Below are 21248 nucleotides of genomic sequence, written 5' to 3'. Positions count from 1 at the left end.
GCTTTGTTTAATCATTTTGAAAATTATGGTCAGATATAGTATAAAAGCAAGACAAGAATCAAGTGCTTTGTTTAATCATTTTGAAAATTATGACCATTAAATTTACTGGAGTGATGCTAGTTCAGTTATTAAGTGTGACTCCTTTACCATGAGAAATATCATTGAATATTCTATTATTAGATACACAAAGAATATTTATTTACTTATTTATTTATTATACTTTGTCGCTGTCTCCCATGCTAGCAAGGTAGCACAAGGAAACAGATGAAAGAATGGCCCAACGTGCCCATGTACACATGTTCATAATTCCTGCCTTTATTCATTCCCATCGCCACCCCACCACACATGAAATGACACCCCCTTCCCCCCACATGCGCGAAAGGTAGCTCTCGGAAAAGACAACAAAGGCTACTTTCGTTCACACTCATTCTCTAGCTGTCGTGTTTAATGCACCAAAACTACCGCTCCCTTTCCACGTCCAGGCCCAACAAAACTTTCCATCGTTCACCCCAGATGCTTCACATGCCTTGGTTCAATCCATTGCCAGCACGTCAACCCCAGTATACCACAATGTTCCAATTCACTCTATTCCTTGTACACCTTTCACCCTCCTGCATGTTCAGGCCCCGATCACTAAAAATCTTTTTCACTCCATTCTTCCACCTCCAATTTGGTCTCCCACTTCTCCTTGTTCCCTCCACCTCTGACACATATATCCTCTTTGTCAATCTTTCCTCACTCATTTTCTCCATGTGACCAAACCATTTCAATACACCCTCTTCTGCTCTCTCAACCACACTCTTTTTATTACCACACATCTCTCTTACCCCTCCATTACTTACTCGATCAAACCACCTCACACCACATATTGTCTTCAAACATCTCATGTCCAACACATCCACCCTCCTCCACACAACCCTACCTATAGCCCATGCCTCACAACCATATAACATTGTTGGAACCACTATTCCTTCAAACATACCCATTTTTGCTTTCCGAGATAATGTTCTCGCTTTCCCCACATTTTTCAACGCTCCCAGAACCTTCGCCTCCTCCCCCACCCTGGACTCACTTCCACTTCCATGGTTCCATCTAATGCCAAGTCCACTCCCAGATATCTAAAACACTTCTTTTCCTCCAGTTTTTCTCCATTCAAACTTACCTCCCAATTAACTTGTCTCTCAACCCTACTGTACCTAATAATCTTGCTCTTATTTACATTTACTCTCAGCTTTCTTCTTTCACACACTTTAGCAAACTCATTCACCTGCTTCTGCAGTTTCTCACTTAAATCAGCCGCCAGCGGTGTATCATCAGCAAACAACAACTGACTCACTTCCCAAGCCCTCTCATCCACAACAGACTGCATGCTTAACCCTCTCTCCAAAACTCTTGCATTCACCTCCCTAACAGCCCCATCCATAAACAAATTAAACAGCCATGGAGACATCAGGCACCCCTGCCGCAAACCGACATTCACTGAGAACCAATCACTTTCCTCTCTTCCTACTCATGCACATGTCTTACATCCTTGATAAAACTTTTCACTGCTTCCAGCAACTTACCTCCCACACCACATACTCTTAGTACCTTCCAAAGAGCATCTCTATCAACTCTATCATACGCCTTCTCCAGATCTGTAAATGCTACATACAAATCCATTTGCTTTTCTAAGTATTTCTCACACACATTCTTCTAAGCAAACACCTGATCCACACATCCTCTACCACTTCTGAAACCACACTACTCTTCCCCAGTCTGATGCTCTGTACATGCCTTCACCCTCTCAATCAATACCCTCCCATATAATTTCCCAGAAATACTCAACAAACTTATACCTCAGTAATTTGAACACTCGCCTTTATCCCTTTGCCTTTGTACAGTGGCACTATGCATGCATTCCGCCAATCCTCAGGCACTTCTACATGAGCCATACATACATTTGAATATCCTCACCAACCAGTCAGCAGCACAGTCACCCCCTTTATTAATAAATTTATTCCACTGCAATACCATCGAAATACCCTCCGCCTTGCCGGCTTTCATCTTCCGCAAAGCTTTCACCACCTCTTCTCTGTTTACCAAACCATTATCCCTGACTCTCTCACTTCGCACACCACCTCGACCAAAACACCCTATATCTGCCACTCTTATCGTCTAACACATTCACCAAACCTTCAAAATACTCGTTTCATCTCCTCACATCACCACTACTTGTTATTACCTCCCCATTTGCCCCGTTCACCAATGTTCTCATTTGTTCTCTTGTCTTACGCACTTTATTTTCCTCCTTCCAAAATATCTTTTTTTTTTTTTTTTTTTTTCCGCTGTCTCCCGCGTTTGCGAGGTAGCGCAAGGAAACAGACGAAAGAAATGGCCCAACCCATTCCCATACACATGTATATACATACGTCCACACACGCAAATATACATACCTACACAGCTTTCCATGGTTTACCCCAGACGCTTCACATGCCCTGATTCAATCCACTGACAGCACGTCAACCCCGGTATACCACATCGATCCAATTCACTCTATTCCTTGCCCTCCTTTCACCCTCCTGCATGTTCAGGCCCCGATCACACAAAATCTTTTTCACTCCATCTTTCCACCTCCAATTTGGTCTCCCACTTCTCCTCGTTCCCTCCACCTCCGACACATATATCCTCTTGGTCAATCTTTCCTCACTCGTTCTCTCCATGTGCCCAAACCATTTCAAAACACCCTCTTCTGCTCTCTCAACCACGCTCTTTTTATTTCCACACATCTCTCTTACCCTTACGTTACTTACTCGATCAAACCACCTCACACCACACACTGTCCTCAAACATCTCATTTCCAGCACATCCATCCTTCTGCGCACAACTCTATCCATAGCCCACGCCTCGCAACCATACAACATTGTTGGAACCACTATTCCTTTTTATTTTCCCTAAAATTAATGATACTCTCTCACCCCAACTCTCATTTGCCCTCTCTTTCACCTCTTGCACCTTTCTCTTGACCTCTTGCCTCTTTCTTTTATGCATCTTCCAGTCATTTGCACAAAGAAATGTAACATTAATATTAGTGAAGGTATGTACAAACTGGATAGCTTTGTCGTAGGCAAACTTTGTAAACAGTTCCCTTTCTTGTCCACATGATAATGAAATTTTATGACAGGCATGATGCCTGACCCAAACACCACCATCCCAAACACCACCATCCGGTAACACTTGTTTACCAGTGTTGTCTTATCTATGACACTTCCTTGTATATCAGTTGATTGTTCTACATCGTCTGTCTCATTTTTGTATCTCCCTTGATGATGTGATCATTACATGAAAGTGCATGTGAGAACTTATTGTGTTTTATTTTGTTATGGTTATAAGCATATTTATATTGCAAGAATTGCAAGAGGTCACAGTTGTTTGCATGATGTAGTATATACATATAACCACTAGGAAAATGATTACATCTAAAGGGGAGATACAGTAATGAGATAGACGACATAGAACAGTCAGTTGATATACAAGGAAGAGACGTTGCTAAGATGCCATGATAATGAGTACAACACAGATGCCTTACAAATGTTTAACAGGAAAAGAGAGAGAGTAAAGCAAATTTCAGGCCTTGGGATCATCGTAAAAGAGACACTTGACTTTATCATGGACCTGAAGAGATAATTCTATTGAGCCAAATGATGAATGATATGGTACTGAGAAAATTCACTGAAACAGAAAACTGATGGTGAAAATACTCATATTCATTTAACAATCAAAATAGATTATTATTACATTGTGTGGTTGGTAGACAAACAAAGCAGAATAGACGATTTGGAGAGTGTCCAGAAACGCTTTACGAGTAGAATCAAAGGAATGCTACTTGTAAACTTCCTTGAGGGACTGCAGTGACTGCTACTGTACAACATTAGCATTAGATAAAGAAGTAAGCTTTACGAGTAGAATCAAAGGAATGTTACTTGTAAACTTCCTTGAGGGCCTGCAGTGACTGCCACTGTACAACATTAGCATTAGATAAAGAAGTGAGAGATAGAGAGAAATAATTGATGCATGTTAGCAAATAGAAAAACAAAAGATCATTTTTAATTAAAATCCTCATTTATGGAAAGAGAGTGATTAAATCTACAAATATGCCTGGAAATATAGAAGACAACAAAAATAAATCAGTTCCTTGTTAGGAAATTGGGGTAGCTGTTTAGTGTTTTACCCAGTGAAATAAAAAATGTATGTGGAGTTAACACAGAAACCTTTATGCAAAAACTGAATGGACTGCTAAAGGGATTGCTGGATCACCCTAAGACAGACAACTATACCTTGTGGGTGGGAGGAGAAAACACTAGTACTATATTATAAAACAAGCAATACTATGTGTGATGTGATAAGTGCTTGCCCTCAGGCATCATCTGTAGGTATTCTCAGTACTCTTCCCTGTGCCTGTAACTGTACTTCCCCTCCCTGACACTCGACCGAGTTACGTTCTGACTCACTGGTCGGATCTCGAAATGGATGTAAGTCAGAAGCATGTCAGCTTGGCACGTAGAAATTGTCTACCTGTACAGCATTCTTTTGTCCAACTCAGTTTCTATCATGATCATCTCGTTTTTTGTTAATCAGCTTTATGATTTTGTTTCTATTTACCTTTTATTTAAGATTCTTCACTTCGTGCTTCATGATTTTAATTTTTTGATTCGTCTTTTTTTTTCCAATCGTGTGTATGGATGGTCATAAGTTGCATAGGTCATGAGTAGGTATGAGCCTGTACTGCTCTCTTTATTTGTGACTGACCTGTCATTTGCCAGGTATATTCTTCATGATTGTGCCATCCTAAAAGACTTTTATCTTAATGGCTTTCTCAGGATTTCTTCTCATTATATGTATGCTCCTTATCCTCCTTACATCCTTTATCAGTCATCCATATTCCACTAGTTCTGTATAAGTTATATGTCTCTGTTGCTTAGATTTTTTTATGCCGACTATGAACAACAGAATATATACTTGAGTTTCATATCTGTAGATCAGAGTGTGGACTAGCATTTCTGCACATTGCACTTGAACATGTTTATTTACCAAAGCTTTCAATGCTCGTTAGATTGTTTTTCATGCTTACTCTGTTTTCTGCTGCTGTTCTTGTCTTTCCATCCTTACTGAAATGTACTTCCAGACACCTAACCCCATCCACAGTTTCCTGTCTTTCACAATTCAAGCTTATGTTACATTTGATATCCCATCATTTGCCAAATTGAAATCTAATTCATTTGATTGCATCCTTTTTTGTAACTGACATGGCACAAACAAATACTGTATACCCAAATCAAGACCAGCTCGTGTGAAAGAAAAATTCTGGAAAGAAAGAAACAAGGAGTTAGTCAGGGCTCTGCCAGTGTTTGTAGACCTGACTTTTAAAGGAGGAATGATTATATGAAAAGGCAAGGGCCAAAGAAGGAAGAAAATTCCAGAGCTTAACTATTCTAGGAAAGAAGGAGATATCTTAATAGCTATTCCCTGAGTTACTGGTCTCCTTATAGAAGTTGTGGGAAGCGGCAGCCAAATGTAAGCCATGGGTCCAAACCTTAAGGGTAGGGATGCATGCAAACAGTTCACAAGAACAGTGGCCAAAGCAACCTTGCAGCATACAGAAAGGAGGGTTGAAGAGAGGTAAAGCCAGGAAAATTGTTTTTATTGTTTTTGTTATTGTAATCATTTTTGAAAATTACAGTAAGTTGGTGACCGTGTGAAACATAGATTGCTGTATGTATTAAAGGGTATCATCTGTAACAGTAGAATGGTAGAAATATGGTAAAAATACCTGTGATATAGATGCATCTGCAGTGATATGAAGTAGGTAGAAATTGGAATGGTCAAGTAATAAGGAAAGCTAAGAAATGTATAGTATTCTGGAGGGATAGGTAAATATAGTAAAAAATTGCATACTTTCTTTAGTGGCATGAATGTAATGAAAGACTTCTTGAATGGGTTTTGGGAGTAGATATGAAGGATGACTGCAGATCCTGTAGAAGGACAAGATGAGGAAGTGCATATGTAGGAGGGTTTTTCTAATGAAACAAAGTGCAAAAATGGCGCTTGATTATAGTGAATGGAGTGAGGCTGTTCACGTCAAACTGTATCTAGTCCATGATTATGTGATTACTGCTTCATATGAATTGTTTTGTTCATTTATATATCTTATAGGAGATCTGTATTGATAATGAGTGTGAGAGTTTTCCATACAAGCAAACTATACAGTATATAGAACATTCAGAATCATGCAATATTTATTGAAGGCCGCAATAACAGTTTAACTGTATTTTAGGCAGTTTATTTCATATTATGTCACTAAGATTGCTAGTCATTTAAGAAATGCTATACTGATTTTCTTTTTTTCTTTTTAGAGATTCTCTGTGCTAGCAGGAACTGCCCGCAATATGACTACCAGCCTCACCCATTGCCTCTCCCTAATGAAGCAGCAGGAGGAGGTGAGACAAAGATTAACTACTAGGAATGATGTTGATTCTGTGTAGCTTAATTGATTATCAGAATGCAATTGTAGATAGAAATGTATTGTTTAGAAGTCTTTAATTTTATGTGAAAATTTGAATTCATATGCAGGATTGGAGGTGGTTGTTGCGATGTTCTATTCTGTGACTGCATGACAATTTTAGTTTTGAAATAAGGAATGTATTTGATATTACTGATACATTCAAAGCTTCTAACACATTAGAGGTTAGCTTGGTTACTGTCAGAAACTCTGCAAACAGTAATAAGAACTGATTCTGAATCCTTTGGATATTATTGTTGTAAGAACATTTTGGTCTTTTATTTTTCTGGCAAAGTTTCAAAAGTTTAGTCCGTGTTATTAAGGTAGTCATTTGAAGTGATCTGAAGTGATCAGTATTATACATGGCTGAATGTAATGAGACATTGTGAATTCATCCATTCCATTTAATATCCATGGATTCAAGGGTAAGATTTTTGTTTTGTTTGTTGACACTGTTCCTTGATGGTTTAGTTGTTACTGTGAAAACTGAAAAAATCTATGTATGTAGGCTATACAATTGGTATCTTGGCACTGGGCCTTCTTGAAAGAAGTGGGTGTAAGTGTGTGACCAACCTTATAGTTTTATAACTTTATGCCATCTAATTTAGATGGCACAAACTCATGATTATCTCTCTTAGAAAATTTCTAAGTCATTATGTTTTCCATAGGAAGACATAAGTTTGAGATTGTTCATCTTTTAGCATATCTGCTGAGAATGGACTTTCATGTGGAGACACCTTGGGGAGTGAGTGGGATAGAGCCTGTGGGACCTATCCCCTAAGGGTTGGTTGTAAGTATACTTCAAGGAAATGGGCATCCCTTCCATTTGCCAGCATTTAGGATAAAGGTTGGGTTTCTCAGCTGTGTAGGATTAAGTCATATTAAAAAAGCATGGCCGTAGGCTAATGATCCACTTTTGGAGTGGATTGAAGTTAAGATGATGCAGTGAATGTCCCAAAGTGAAGAGGCATGTTGTTTTGAGCAGCTAGGACTTTAAAAGATTGTTGAGTTAAATTCAAAGTTCTCTGTACTTATGATCATCCTTAATTATTGAAAATACCATAGTGGAATGATACTAGCATTTTCTACTGTGTGTGTATGTCTGTCTGTGTGTATTTAGATGATACTGTTTAACTACTAGAATATCTGTTGAGCTACAGAAATATTTGAGTAAAAATGTAAAGATGGTATTTTTCAATGTTGAGGCGATGTAAATTATCATCAAACAGAAATTGATATTTGTGAAAGGTTGATTATGAGGTCTACTGGTGTGATCTTTAAGTTTATTATGTCAAAATTTGTCTGGAATCAGCCAGAACTAACTTAGCATAGCCTCTTGTAGCTTAAACTTACTCCATTGAGGAAGATGCACTTTGTGAACTGTTTCAGTTAAGGCTTGAAAGTTAATCATAATGAGTATGTTTCCTGCTCATTCTTGATAAGCCAAATCAGTGTGGAAAGTGGCAACACATGGTGTGACAAAAACAGGCAACACATACATGTGTGAAAGATTGGACAATTGCCGAGCCTTACCATGTGTGGTTGACTCTATCAAACATCGAATTTAGCTTAGGTTTGGTTGATTTTAGAAAAATTTTAGATTGCCTGCTGAAAGAACACTCAATGAACCACTATTTAGCCATGTATCTCATCAAGAAAGCTTTAAGCATCCATAATCTTGAAGAATTTCTGGTTCCAACCAGAGCCAGAACTTTTTGAAATGGGGTTCCATCTGGAAGTAATCAGCCTTCCTAGTACCCATTGTACATGAAAATGTTGAACAGGTTGTTGACATGTGTGCTGCAAAAGAATTGAAAATTGAGAATACCTTGGGCAAGTGGGATAAGAGATGAATGGGTATTATTTGACGATGTGCTACAATAAATGATGGATATGCAAAGGAGTGACTGTTGAATGCGATTGTGCTGAGAGGAGCAGCTGGTAGGGACGGTTGATCACTTGTTGATGGAGGTTTTTGTGAAAGTTTGTTTTGGCTTTAGAAAAAGAGAGAATTACTTAGTTAAAGAGAGGGTGCTGAAAGTGAGTATGCTTGAAAAACAGGCTTGAGTACAGAAATACTGAGAGAGATTGCAGGAAGAATTTCATAAGGTGAGAGTCAACAAAATTAGGGGAGTGGGTGAGGAATGGAAATTTTCCAAAACTTCACCTCTGGTGTGAGGGATCTTGGTGGCACCTAAAGGTGTCATGCTAGAAGTACACTGCCTCATTGTATCTTCATGCTCACTAATTGATCTCAGTGATGTAGCAGGCAGGCTACATCACACTGACTAGCTTCATAACCCTGTAGAAAATGTAAGTTTACCTCCATGCTGACGCTCCCCTTGCTCTTGTTCTTTGCTCAAGCACAAAACTCACTTAGGCACTTTCCACTCATAGTTGTAGGGTGTTTAAGGAGGTCATACCAACATTTTTTAGATTTTCCATGCCAATTTTATGTAGTATATTCATATTGAATAATCATTGAATAATGAAGCACCAGATATTGGGGACTAGATTCACAGTCATCAAAAAAAGTATCAACCACCCATGGGTCAGTGGAATAGAATATGAAAAAAAATTGTAAACATGTTGATGTATCAGTTGGGTTGGTGCCACTGGCCAGAGAATTTAAAGAGTGTGGTTGAGAGAGCAGAAGAGGGTGTGTTGAAATGGTTTGGACATACGGAGAGAATGAGCGAGGAAAGGTTGACAAAGAGGAGATATGTGTCAGAGGTGAAGGGAAGAAGGAGAAGTGGGAGACCAGATTTGAGATGGAAGGATGGAATGAAAAGGATTTTGAGTGATCAGGGCCTAAACATGCTGGAGGGTGAGAGGCATGCAAGGAACAGAGTGAATTGGATTGATGTGGTATACCGAGATTGACTTGCTGTCAGTGGACTGAACCAGGGCATGTGAAACGTTTGGGGTAAATCATAAAAAAGTCTGTGGGGCCTGGGTGTGGATAGGGAGCTGTGGTTTTGGTGCATTACACCAGATAGCTAGAGACTTAGTGTGAACGAATGTGACCTTTTTGTCTGTTTTCTTGGCGCTACTTCGCTGAATTGGGGGGTAGCGATGTTGTTTCTTGTGGGGTGGGGTAGCACCAGGAATCGATGAAGGCAAGCAAATATGAATATGTATGTGTATGTGTGTGTGTGTTTGTGTGTGTGTGTGTGTGTGTGTGTGTATTTATTTATTTATTTTTTTTTTGCTTTGTCGCTGTCTCCCGCGTTTGTGTGGTAGCGCAAGGAAACAGACGAAAGAAATGGCCCAACCCACCCCCATACACATGTATATACATACATGTCCACACACGCAAATATACATACCTACACAGCTTTCCTTGGTTTACCCCAGACACTTCACATGCCCTGATTCAATCCACTGACAGCACGTCAACCCCGGTATACCACATCGATCCAATTCACTCTATTCCTTGCCCTCCTTTCTCGATCAAACCACCTCACACCACACATTGTCCTCAAACATCTCATTTCCAGCACATCCACCCTCCTGCGCACAACTCTATCCATAGCCCACGCCTCGCAACCATACAAAATTGTTGGAACCACTATTCCTTCAAACATACCCATTTTTGCTTTCCGAGATAATGTTCTTGACTTCCACACATTCTTCAAGGCTCCCAGGATTTTCGCCCCCTTCCCCCACCCTATGATCCACTTCCGCTTCCATGGTTCCATCCGCTGCCAGATCCAATAAAAGATATCTAAAACACTTTACTTCCTCCAGTTTTTCTCCATTCAAACTTACCTCCCAATTGACTTGTCCCTCAACCCTACTGTACCTAATAACCTTGCTCTTATTCACATTTACTCTTAACTTTCTTCTTTCACACACTTTACCAAACTCAGTCACCAGCTTCTGCAGTTTCTCACATGAATCAGCCACCAGCGCTGTATCATCAGCAAACAACAACTGACTCACTTCCCAAGCTCTCTCATCCCCAACAGACTTCATACTTGCCCCTCTTTCCAAAACTCTTGCATTCACCTCCCTAACAACCCCATCCATAAACAAATTAAACAACCATGGAGACATCACACACCCTTGCCGCAAACCTACATTCACTGAGAACCAATCACTTTCCTCTCTTCCTACACGTACACATGCCTTACAACCTCGATAAAAACTTTTCACTGCTTCTAACAACTTGCCTCCCACACCATATATTCTTAATACCTTCCACAGAGCATCTCTATCAACTCTATCATATGCCTTCTCCAGATCCATAAATGCTACATACAAATCCATTTGCTTTTCTAAGTATATTTATTTATTTATTTATTTATTATACTTTGTTGCTGTCTCCCGCGTTAATGAGGTAGTGCAAAGAAACAGATGAAAAAATGGCCCAACCCACCCACATACACATGAATATACATACACGTCCACACACGTACATATACATACCTATACATCTCAACGTATGCATATATATATACAAAGACAGACATACATATATACACATGTACATAATTCATAGTCTGCCTGTATTCATTCCTGTCGCCATCTCACCACAAATGAAATGACAACCCCCTTCCCCCCGCATGTGCGCGAGGTAGCGCTAGGAAAAGACAACAAAGGCCACATTCGTTCACACTCATTCTCTAGCTGTCATGTATAATGCACTGAAACCACAGCTCCCTTACCACATCCAGTACCCACAAAACTTTCCATGGTTTACCCCAGACGCTTCACATGCCCTGGTTCAATCCATTGACAGCACGTCGACCCCAGTATACCACATTGTTCCAATTCACTCTATTCCTTGCACACCTTTCACTCTCCTGCATGTTCAGGACCTGATCACTCAAAATCTTTTTCTCTCCATCTTTCCACCTCCAATTGGGTCTCCCACTTCTCCTCATTCCCTCCACCTCTGACACATATATCCTCTTTGTCAATCTTACCCCACTTATTATCTCCATGTGACCAAACCATTTCAAAACACCCTCTTCTGCTCTCTCAACCACACTCTTTTTATGACCACACATCTCTCTTACCCTTGCATTACTTACTCGATCAAACCACCTCACACCACATATTGTCCTCAAACATCCCATTTCCAGCACGTCCTCCCTCCTCCGTACAACTCTATCTGTAGCCCACACCTCGCAACCATAAATCATTGTTGGAACCACTATTCCTTCAAACATACCCATTTTTGCTTTCCAAGAATACGTTCTCGACTTCCACACATTTTTCAACACTCCCAGAACTTTCGCTCCCCTCCCCCACCCTATGATTCACTTCTGCTTCCATGGTTCCATCCACTGCCAAATCCACTCCCAGATATCTAAAACACTTCACTTCCTCCAGTTTTTCTCCATTCAAACTCACCTCCCAATTGACTTGTCCCTCAACTCTACTGTACCTAATAACCTTGCTCTTATTCACATTTACTCTCAGCTTTTTTCATTCACACACTTTACCAAACTCATTCACCAGCTTTTGCAGATTCTCACCCGAATCAGCCACCAGTGCTGTATCATCAGCGAACAACTGACTCACTTCCCAAGCTCTCTCATCCCCAACAGACTGCATACTTGCCCCTCTCTCCAAAAGTCTTGCATTCATCTCCCTAGCAACCCCATCCATAAACAGATTAAACAACCATGGAGACATCACGCACCTCTGCTGCAAACCACATATATAGATTATCCCTGAGGATAGGGGAGAAAGAATACTTCCCACATTTTCCCTGTGTGTCGTAGAAGGCGACTAAAAGGGGAGGGAGCGGGGGGGGCTGGAAATCCTTCCCTCTCGTTTTTTTTTTAATTTTCCAAAAGAGGAACAGAGAAGGGGGTAAAGTGAGGAAATTCCCTCAAAGGCTCACTCCTCTGTTCTTGACGCTACCTCGCTAATGCGTGAAAGGGCACATAGTATAAAAGATTGGGCTTAGATTGGGTTGTCTAAATATGTGTGTATGTAACCAAGATGAGAAAAAAAGGAGAGATAGGTATTATGTTTGAGGAAAGGAACCTGGATGTTTTGGCTTTGAGTGAAACAAAGCTCAAGGGTAAAGGGGAAGAGTGGTTTGGGAATGTCTTGGGAGTAAAGTCAGGGGTTAGTGAGAGGACAAGAGCAAGGGAAGGAGTAGCACTACTCCTGAAACAGGAGTGGTGGGAGTATGTGATAGTGTGAAAGAAAGTAAACTCTAGATTGATATGGGTAAAACTGAAAGTGGATGGAGAGAGATGGGTGATTATTGGTGCATATGCACCTGGTCATGAGAAGAAAGATCATGAGAGGCAAGTTTTTTGGGAGCAGCTGAGTGTGCTAGTAGTAGTTTTGATCCATGAGACTGGGTTATAGTGATGGGTGATTTGAATGCAAAGGTGAGTAATGTGGTAGTTGAGGGTATAATTGGTGTACATGAGGTGTTCAGTGTTGTAAATGGAAATGGTGAAGAGCTTGTAGATTTATGTGCTGAAAAAGAACTGGTGATTGGGAATACCTGGTTTAAAAAGAGGATATACATAAGTATACGTATGTAAGTAGGAGAGATGGCCAGAGAGCGTTATTGGATTATGTGTTAATTGATAGGCGGGTGAAAGAGAGACTTTTGGTTGTTAATGTGCTGAGAGGTGCAACTGGAGGGATGTCTGATCATTATCTTGTGGAGGCGAAAGTGAAGATTTGTAGAGGTTTTCAGAAAAGAAGAGAGAATGTTGGGGTGAAGAGAGTGGTGAGAGTAAGTGAGCTTGGAAAGGAGACATGTGTAAGGAAGCACCAGGAGAGACTGAGTATAGAATGGAAAAAGGTGAGAACAAAGGACATAAGGGGAGTGGGGGAGGAATGGGATGTATTTAAGGAAGCAGTGATGGCTTGTGCAAAAGATGCCTGTGGCATGAAAAGTGTGGGAGGTGGGCAGAATAGAAAGGGTAGTGAGTGGTGGGATGAAGAAGTAAGATTATTAGTGAAAGAGAAGAGAGAGGCATTTGGGCAAGTTTTGCTGGGAAATAATGCAAATGACTGGGAGATGTATAAAAGAAAGTGGCAGGAGGTCAAGAGAAGGGTGCAATAGGTGAAAAAAGAGGGCAAATGAGAGCTGGGGTGAGAGAGTATCATTAGATTTTAGGGAGAATAAAAAGATTTTTTGGAAGGAGGTAAATAAAGTGCGTAAGACAAGAGAACAAATGGGAACATCAGGGAAGGGGGCTAATGGGGAGGTGATAACAAGCAGTGGTGATGTGAGAAGGAGTTGGAGTGAATATTTTGAAGGTTTGTTGAATGTATTTGATGATAGAGTGGCAGATATAGGGTGTTTTGATCGAGGTGGTGTGCAAAGTGACAAGGTTAGGGAGAATGGTATGGTAAACAGAGAAGAGGTAGTAAAAGCTTTGTGGAAGATGAAAGGTGGCAAGGCATGGGGTTTGGGTGGTATTGCAGTGGAATTTATTAAAAAAGGGGTGACTGTATTGTTGACTGGTTGGTAAGGTTATTTAATGTATGTATAACTCATGGTGAGGTGCCTGAGGATTGGCAGAATGCATGCATAGTGCCATAGTACAAAGGCAAGGGGGATTAAAGTGAATGCTTAAATTACAGAGGTATAAGTTTGTTGAGTATTCCTGGGAAATTATATGGGAGGGTATTGATTGAGATGAAGGCATGTACAGAGCATCAAATTGGGGAAGAGCAGTGTGGTTTCAGAAGTGTTAGAGGATGTGTGGATCAGGTGTTTGCTTTGAAAAATGTATGTGAGAAATACTTAGAAAAGCAAATGGATTTGTATGTAGCATTCATGGATCTGGAGAAGGCATATGATAGAGTTGATAGAGATGCTCTGTGGAAGGTATTAAGAATATATGGTGTGGGAGGCAAGTTGTTAGAAGTAGTGAAAAGTTTTTATCGAGGATGTAAGACATGTGTGCGAGTAGGAAGAGAGGAACGTGATTGGTTCTCAGTGAATGTAGGTTTGCGGCAGGGTTGCGTGATGTCTCCATGGTTGTTTAATTTGTTTATGGATGGGGCTGTTAGGGAGATGAATGCAAGAGTTTTGGAAAAGGGGGCTAGTATGCAGTCTGTTGTGGATGAGAGGGCTTGGGAAGTGAGTCAGTTGTTGTTCGCTGATGATACAGCGCTGGTGGCTGATTCATGTGAGAAACTGCAGAAGCTGGTGACTGAGTTTGGTAAGGTGTTTGAAAGAAGAAATCTGAGAGTAAATGTGAATAAGAGCAAGGTTATTAGGTACAGTAGGTTTGAGGGACAAGTCAATTGGGAGGTAAGTTTAAATGGAGAAAAACTGGAGGAAGTGAAGTGTTTTAGATATCTGGGAATGGATTTGGGAGTGGATGGAATCATGGAAGCGAAAGTGAATCATAGGGTGGGGGAAGGGGCAAAAGTTCTTGGAGCATTGAAAAATGTATGGAAGTCGAGAATGTTATCTTGGAAAGCAAAAATGGGTGTGTTTGAAGGAATAGTGGTTCCAACAATGTTATATGGTTGCGAGGCGTGGGCTATAGATAAAGTTGTGTGGAGGAGGGTGGATGTGTTGGAAATGAGATGTTTGAGGACAATATGTGGTGTGAGGTGGTTTGATCGAGTAAGTAATGAAAGGGCAAGAGGGATATGTGGTAATAAGAAGAGTGTGTTTGAGAGAGCAGGAGAGGGTGTTTTGAAATTGTTTGGTCACATGGAGTGAATGAGTGAGGAAAGATTGACAAAGAGGATATATGTGTCAGAAGTGGAGGGAACAAGGAGAAGTGGGGGACCAAATTGGAGGTGAAAAGATGGAGTGAAAAAGGTTTTGAGCGATTGGGGCCTGAACATGCAGGAGGATGAAAGGTGTGCAAGGAATAGAGTGAATTGGAACGATGTGGTATACTGGGGTTGACGTGCTGTCAGTGAATTGAACCAGGGCATGTGAAGCGTCTGGGGTAAACCATGGAAAGTTTTGTGGGGCCTGGATGTGGAGAGGGAGCTGTGGTTTCGGTGCGTTATACATGACAGCTAGAGACTGAGTGTGATCGAATGTGGCCTTTGTTGTCTTTTGTTGGGGTGAAGAGAGTGGTGAGAGTAAATGAGCTTGAAAAGGAGACTTGTTTGAGGAAGTACCAGGATAGATTGATTGCTGAATGGAAAAGGTTGAGAGCAATTGACATAAGGAGAGTGGGAGAGAAATGTTATGTATTTAGGGAAGCAGTGATGGCTTGCACAAAAGATACCTGTGGCATGAGAAAGTTGGGAGGTGGGCAGATTAGAAAGGGTAGTGAGTGATGGGATGAAGTATGGTTGTTAGTGAAAGAGAAGAGAGAGGCATTTGGACGATTGTTGCAGGGAAATGGTGCAAATGACAGGGAGATTTATAAAAGAAAGAGGCAAGAGGTCAGTAGAAAGGTGCAAGAGGTGAAAAAGAGGGCAAGTGTGAGTTAGGGTGAGAGAGTATGATTAAGTTTTAGGGATAATAAAAAGATGTTTTGGAAGGAGGTAAGTAAAGTGCGTATGACAAGAAAACAAATGGGGATCATTGGTGAAGGGGCAAATGGGGAGGTAATAACAAGTAGTAGTGAAATGAGAGGGAGATGGAGTGAGTAGTATTAAGGATTTTTGAATATGTGTGATGATAGAGTAGCTGATATAGGGTGTTTTGGTCGAGGTGGTGTGTGAAGTGAGAGGGTCAGGGAGAATGATTTGGTAAACAGAGAAGAGGTAGTGAAAGCTTTGCGGAAGATGAAAGCCGACAAGGCGGCGGGTTTGGATGGTATTGCAGTGGAATTTATAAAAAAAAGGGTGACTGTGTTGTTGACTAGTTGATGAGGATGTTCAGTTTATGTATGGTTCATGTTGAAGTGCCTGAGGATTGGTGGAATGCATGTATAGTGCCATTGTACAGAGGCAAAGGGGATAAAGGTGAGTGTTCAAATTACAGAGGTATAAGTTTGTTTATTCCTGGGAAATTATATGGGAGGGTATTGACCGATGGGGTTAAGGCATGTACTGAGCATCAGATTAAGGAGGAGCAGTGTGGTTTCAGAAGTGTTTAGAGGATGTTTGGATCAGGTGTTTGCTTTGAAGAATGTATGTGAGAAATACTTAGAAAAGCAGATGGATTTGTATGTAGCATTTATGGATCTGGAGAAGGCATATGATAGATTTGATAGAGATGCTCTGTGGAGAGGTATTAAGAGTATATTGGTGTGGGAGGTAAGTTGCTAGAAGCAGTGAAAAGTTTTTATTGAGGATGTAAGGCATGTATACGAGTAGGAAGAGAGGAAAGTGATTGGTTCCCAGTGAATGTCGGTTTGCAACAGGGGTGTGTGATGTCTCCATGGTTGTTTAAAATGTTTATGGATGGGGTTGTTAGGGAGGTGAATACAAGAGTTGTGGAGAAAGGGGCAAGTATGCAGTCTGTTATGGATGAGAGGGCTTGGGAAGTGAGTCGGCTGTTGTTCGCTGATGATACACCGCTGTTGGCTGATTCGGGTGGGAAACACCAGAAGTTGGTGACTGAGTTTGGTAAAGTGTTTGAAAGAAGAAAGCTGAGAGTAAATGTGAATAAGAGCAAGGTTAATAGGTTCAGTAGGGTTGAGGGACAAGTCAGTTGGGAGGTAAGTTTGAATGGAGAAAAATTGGAGGAAGTGAAGTGCTTTAGATATCTAGGAGTGGATTTAGCGGATGGAACCATGGAAGCGGAAGTGAGTCATAGGATGGGGGAGAGGCCAAAGGTTCTGGGAGCGTTGAAGAATGTGTGGAAGGTGAGAACGTTATCTCGTAGAGCAAAACTGGGTATGTATGAAGGAATAGTGGTTCCAACAATGTTATATGGTTGTGAGGCATGGGCTAGAGATAGGGGTATTCGAAGGAGGGTGGATGTGTTGGAAATGAGATGGTTGAGGACAATATGTGGTGTGAGGTGGTTTGATCGAGTAAGTAATGAAGGGGTAAAGAGAGATGTATAGTAATAAAAAGATTGTGGTTAAGAGAGCAGAGGAGGGTGTATTGAAATTGTTTGGTCACATGGAGAGAATGATTGAGGAAAGGTTGACAAAGGATATATGTGTCAGAGATGGAGGGAACGAGAAGTGAGAGGCCAAACTGGGTATGTATGAAGGAATAGTGGTTCCAACAATGTTATATGGTTGTGAGGCATGGGCTAGAGATAGGGTTGTGCGAAGGAGGGTGGATGTGTTGGAAATGAGATGGTTGAGGACAATATGTGGTGTGAGGTGGTTTGATCGAGTAAGTAATGAAGGGGTAAAGAGAGATGTATGGTAATAAAAAGATTGTGGTTAAGAGAGCAGAGGAGGGTGTATTGAAATTGTTTTGTCACATGGAGAGAATGATTGAGGAAAGGTTGACAAAGGATATATGTGTCAGAGATGGAGGGAACAAGAAGTGGGAGGCCAAATTGGAGGTGGAAGGATGAAGCGAAAAAGATTTTGAGCAATTAGGGCTGAACATACAGGAGGGTGAAAGGCGTGCAAGAAATAGAGTGAATTGGAACATTGTGGTATACTGGGGTCAGCTTACTGTCAATGGATTGAAACAGGGCATATGAAGCGTCTGGGGTAAACCATGGAAAGTTTTGTGGGGCCTGGATGTGGAAAGGGAGCTATGGTTTCTGTCTCCCACTTTTCCTTGTTCCCTCTACCTCTGATGCATATATCCTCTTTGTCAATCTTTCTTCACCCATTTCCTCCATGTGACCAAACCATTTTAATATGCCCTCTTCTGCTCTCTCAACCACACTCTTTTTATTACCACACATCTATCTTACCCTTTCATTACTTACTTGATCAAACCACCTCAAACCACATATATTGTCTTCAAACATTTCTTTTCCAACACATCCATCCTCCTCCACATAAGCCTATCTATAGCCCATGCCTCACAACCATATAACATTGTTGGAACCATTATTCCTTCAAACATACCCATTTTTGCTCTCTGAGATAACGTTCTCACCTTCCACACATTCTTCAACACTCCCAGAACCTTTGCCCCCTCCCCCACCCTGTGACTCACTTCTGCTTCCATTGTTCCATCCACTGCCAAATCCCCTCCCAGATATCTAAAATGCTTCACTTCCCCCAGTTTTTCTCCATTCAAACTTATCTCCCAATTGACTTGTCCTTCAACCCTACTGAACCTAATAAACTTGCTCTTATTCACATTTACTCTCAGCTTTCTTCTTTCACACATTTTACCAAATGCAGTCATCAGCTTCTGCAGTTTCTCACCCGAATCAGCCACCTGCTCTGTATCATCAGCAGACAACAACTAACTCGCTTCCCAGGCCCTCTCATCCACAACGGACTGCATACTTGCCCCTCTCTTCAAAACTCTCGCATTTACCTCCCTAACAACCCCATCCATAAACAAATTAAACAACCATGGAGACATCATGCACCCCTGCTGCACACCGACATTCCATGCCTTCACCCTCTCAATCAATATCCTCCCATATAATCTCCCAGAAATACTCAACAAACTTATACCTCTGTAATTTGAACACTCACCTTTATCCCCTTTGCCTTTTTACAATGGCACTATGCATGCATTCTGCCAATCCTCAACGTATACATATATATACACACACAGACATATATACACATGTACATAATCCATAGTTTGCCTTTATTCATTCTCATCGCCACCTCGCCACACATGAAATAACAACCCCCTCCCCCCTCATGTGCGTGAGGTAGCACTAGGAAAAGACAACAAAGGCCACATTCGTTCACACTCAGTCTCTAGCTGTCATGTAATAATGCACCGAAACCACAGCTCCCTTTCCACATCCAGGCCCCACAGAACTTTCTGTGGGTTACCCCAGACACTTCACATGCCCTGGTTCAATCCATTGACAGCACGTTGACCCTGGTATACCACATTGTTCCAATTCACTCTATTCCTTGCATGCTTTTCACCCTCCTGCATGTTCAGGCCTCAATCACTCAAAATCTTTTTCTCTCCATCTTTCCACCTCCAATTTGGTCTCCCACTTCTCGTTCCCTCGACCTCTGACACATATATCCTCTGACATATATGTACATGTCCCTGGGGATTGGGGAGAAAGAATACTTCCCACATATTTCCTGTAGGTTGTAGAAGGTGACTAAAATGAGTGGGTGCGAGGGGCTGGAAATCCTCCGCTTCAGTTTTTATTTTTTTCAAAAAAAGGAACAAAGAAGGGGGCCAAGTGAAGATTTTCCCTGTAAGGCTCAGTCCTCTGTTCTTGACGCTAACTCGCTAATGTGGGAAATCGGGAATATGTATGAAGAAAAATTATTTATGTGTATGTGAATGGGTGTGCCTTTCTTTGTATGTTTTCTGGTGCTTCCTTGCTAATGCAGGAAATTTTGGTCATGTATGAATTCAGTTGCTGTGCTGTCTTAGCTGAAAAAAACAGAAAAGAAATAGGTGTCATAAAGAATCCTTGTTCTGGAATCTGAAAGTGAGTGACACAACATGCAATGAAACATGCTTCCATACTTGTCAGTTGACATGTAGTTTGGTATAGTTGAAAGTTCAAAGAATAATGTTATATGGGAATGACTGGGTATTTATCAGCTAACCAGCACATGAACTACAGATACAGTTTCATTTTTTTAGTAATATGTAGAATATAAGAAATGTATCTGAAAAAGATCCAGTTCTCGACCTGAGAGGGAGGAATCATAATGTTGAATATAACTATCTGAAGGAAAGAGGGAAAAAACAGAAGATATCCCTGTCATGAGAAACCTCATAAAACTTACTTTGCTGTAATGAATCAGACTCCTAAACAACAGGAAAAGAAAAAAGATCTATTTTCTTTTTCTTGCCACATGCTGTATGTGAACTCTGCTTCTCATAATTACAGTGATAACCATACAGTATGAGATTGCTTTTGATATCTCAGAACAACCAAAAAGGCATAAGAAACAGAAAAGGGAAACAAGTAATTGAGTGTTACTAGTAGGAAGTGTTACTGATTTTTAGCATATGGTAAGTGTTGACTTTTAAATATTCTCATCCTTTATGCCCTTTCCTGCACTCGCAAATAGTTTTCACAGGCAATATCTTTGGGAAACATTTAATTGCCGATCATTTCCATAACTTGAGTTTTTGAAGATCTAAAGGAAAAACTTGAGACATTTGCTTCTGTTTTTTAGCATTTGGTTGGAATGTCATATAGGTAAAGTAGTTGCATTTTGCCTATCTTTACAGTAAGAAATAGGTAAAGTGAGCTATGGTTTCTTTGTGAAGGTATACATAGACAGTCAAAGCAAGGAAGCAGGAAAAGGTATTGAAGGTAGAAGTTGTAAAAGATGAAGAAATAAGATATTGCATTTGTAAATGAGCTTGGTGATTAGAGAATTTATTACTGACCACGGATTGTGAACGGTGTAAATATGGTCTGAGACCCATCAATTGTGGACTGGACATGCCCTTTATTCTCTCAAGGTGATTGATTATATGGATGATGGATGACATCAGTGTTCATGCCATTGGATTTTGACTTGCTTAAGAATTGATATACATGACCCTTCCCCAAAAAGAATTACTGAGATACTGCATTGTAAATAAATTAAACATTTCCTTTCCATAGCCAGAGGTTGAACCATTATGTGACATTCATTTTTTCATTTCATTTCAAGCTAGAAGTTTCAGTTTTCTAAATTGTTTCTTACATTTTTCACATGTATATATATGTATGTGTGTGTGTGTGTATATGTGCGTGTGTGTGTGTATGTGTATA

The 21248-nt window shown here is 40.7% G+C and overlaps 1 protein-coding gene across 1 annotated transcript in view; it reads left to right on the top strand.

Moving 5' to 3' along the window:
* Positions 1-21248, top strand: part of LOC139750304 (oxysterol-binding protein-related protein 1-like) — a 745131-nt gene that overhangs the window by 96868 nt on the left and 627015 nt on the right. The window contains exon 11 of the mRNA XM_071664928.1: positions 6393-6476. Coding sequence (XP_071521029.1) covers positions 6393-6476 — 84 coding nt within the window. The remainder of the gene's footprint in view (positions 1-6392; positions 6477-21248) is intronic.

Source organism: Panulirus ornatus, chromosome 9 (assembly GCF_036320965.1).
Source record: "Panulirus ornatus isolate Po-2019 chromosome 9, ASM3632096v1, whole genome shotgun sequence".
Taxonomy (NCBI): Eukaryota; Metazoa; Arthropoda; class Malacostraca; order Decapoda; family Palinuridae; genus Panulirus; species Panulirus ornatus.
Note: the sequence above shows the minus strand (reverse complement) of the source record. Positions and strands in the feature narration are given on the sequence as shown.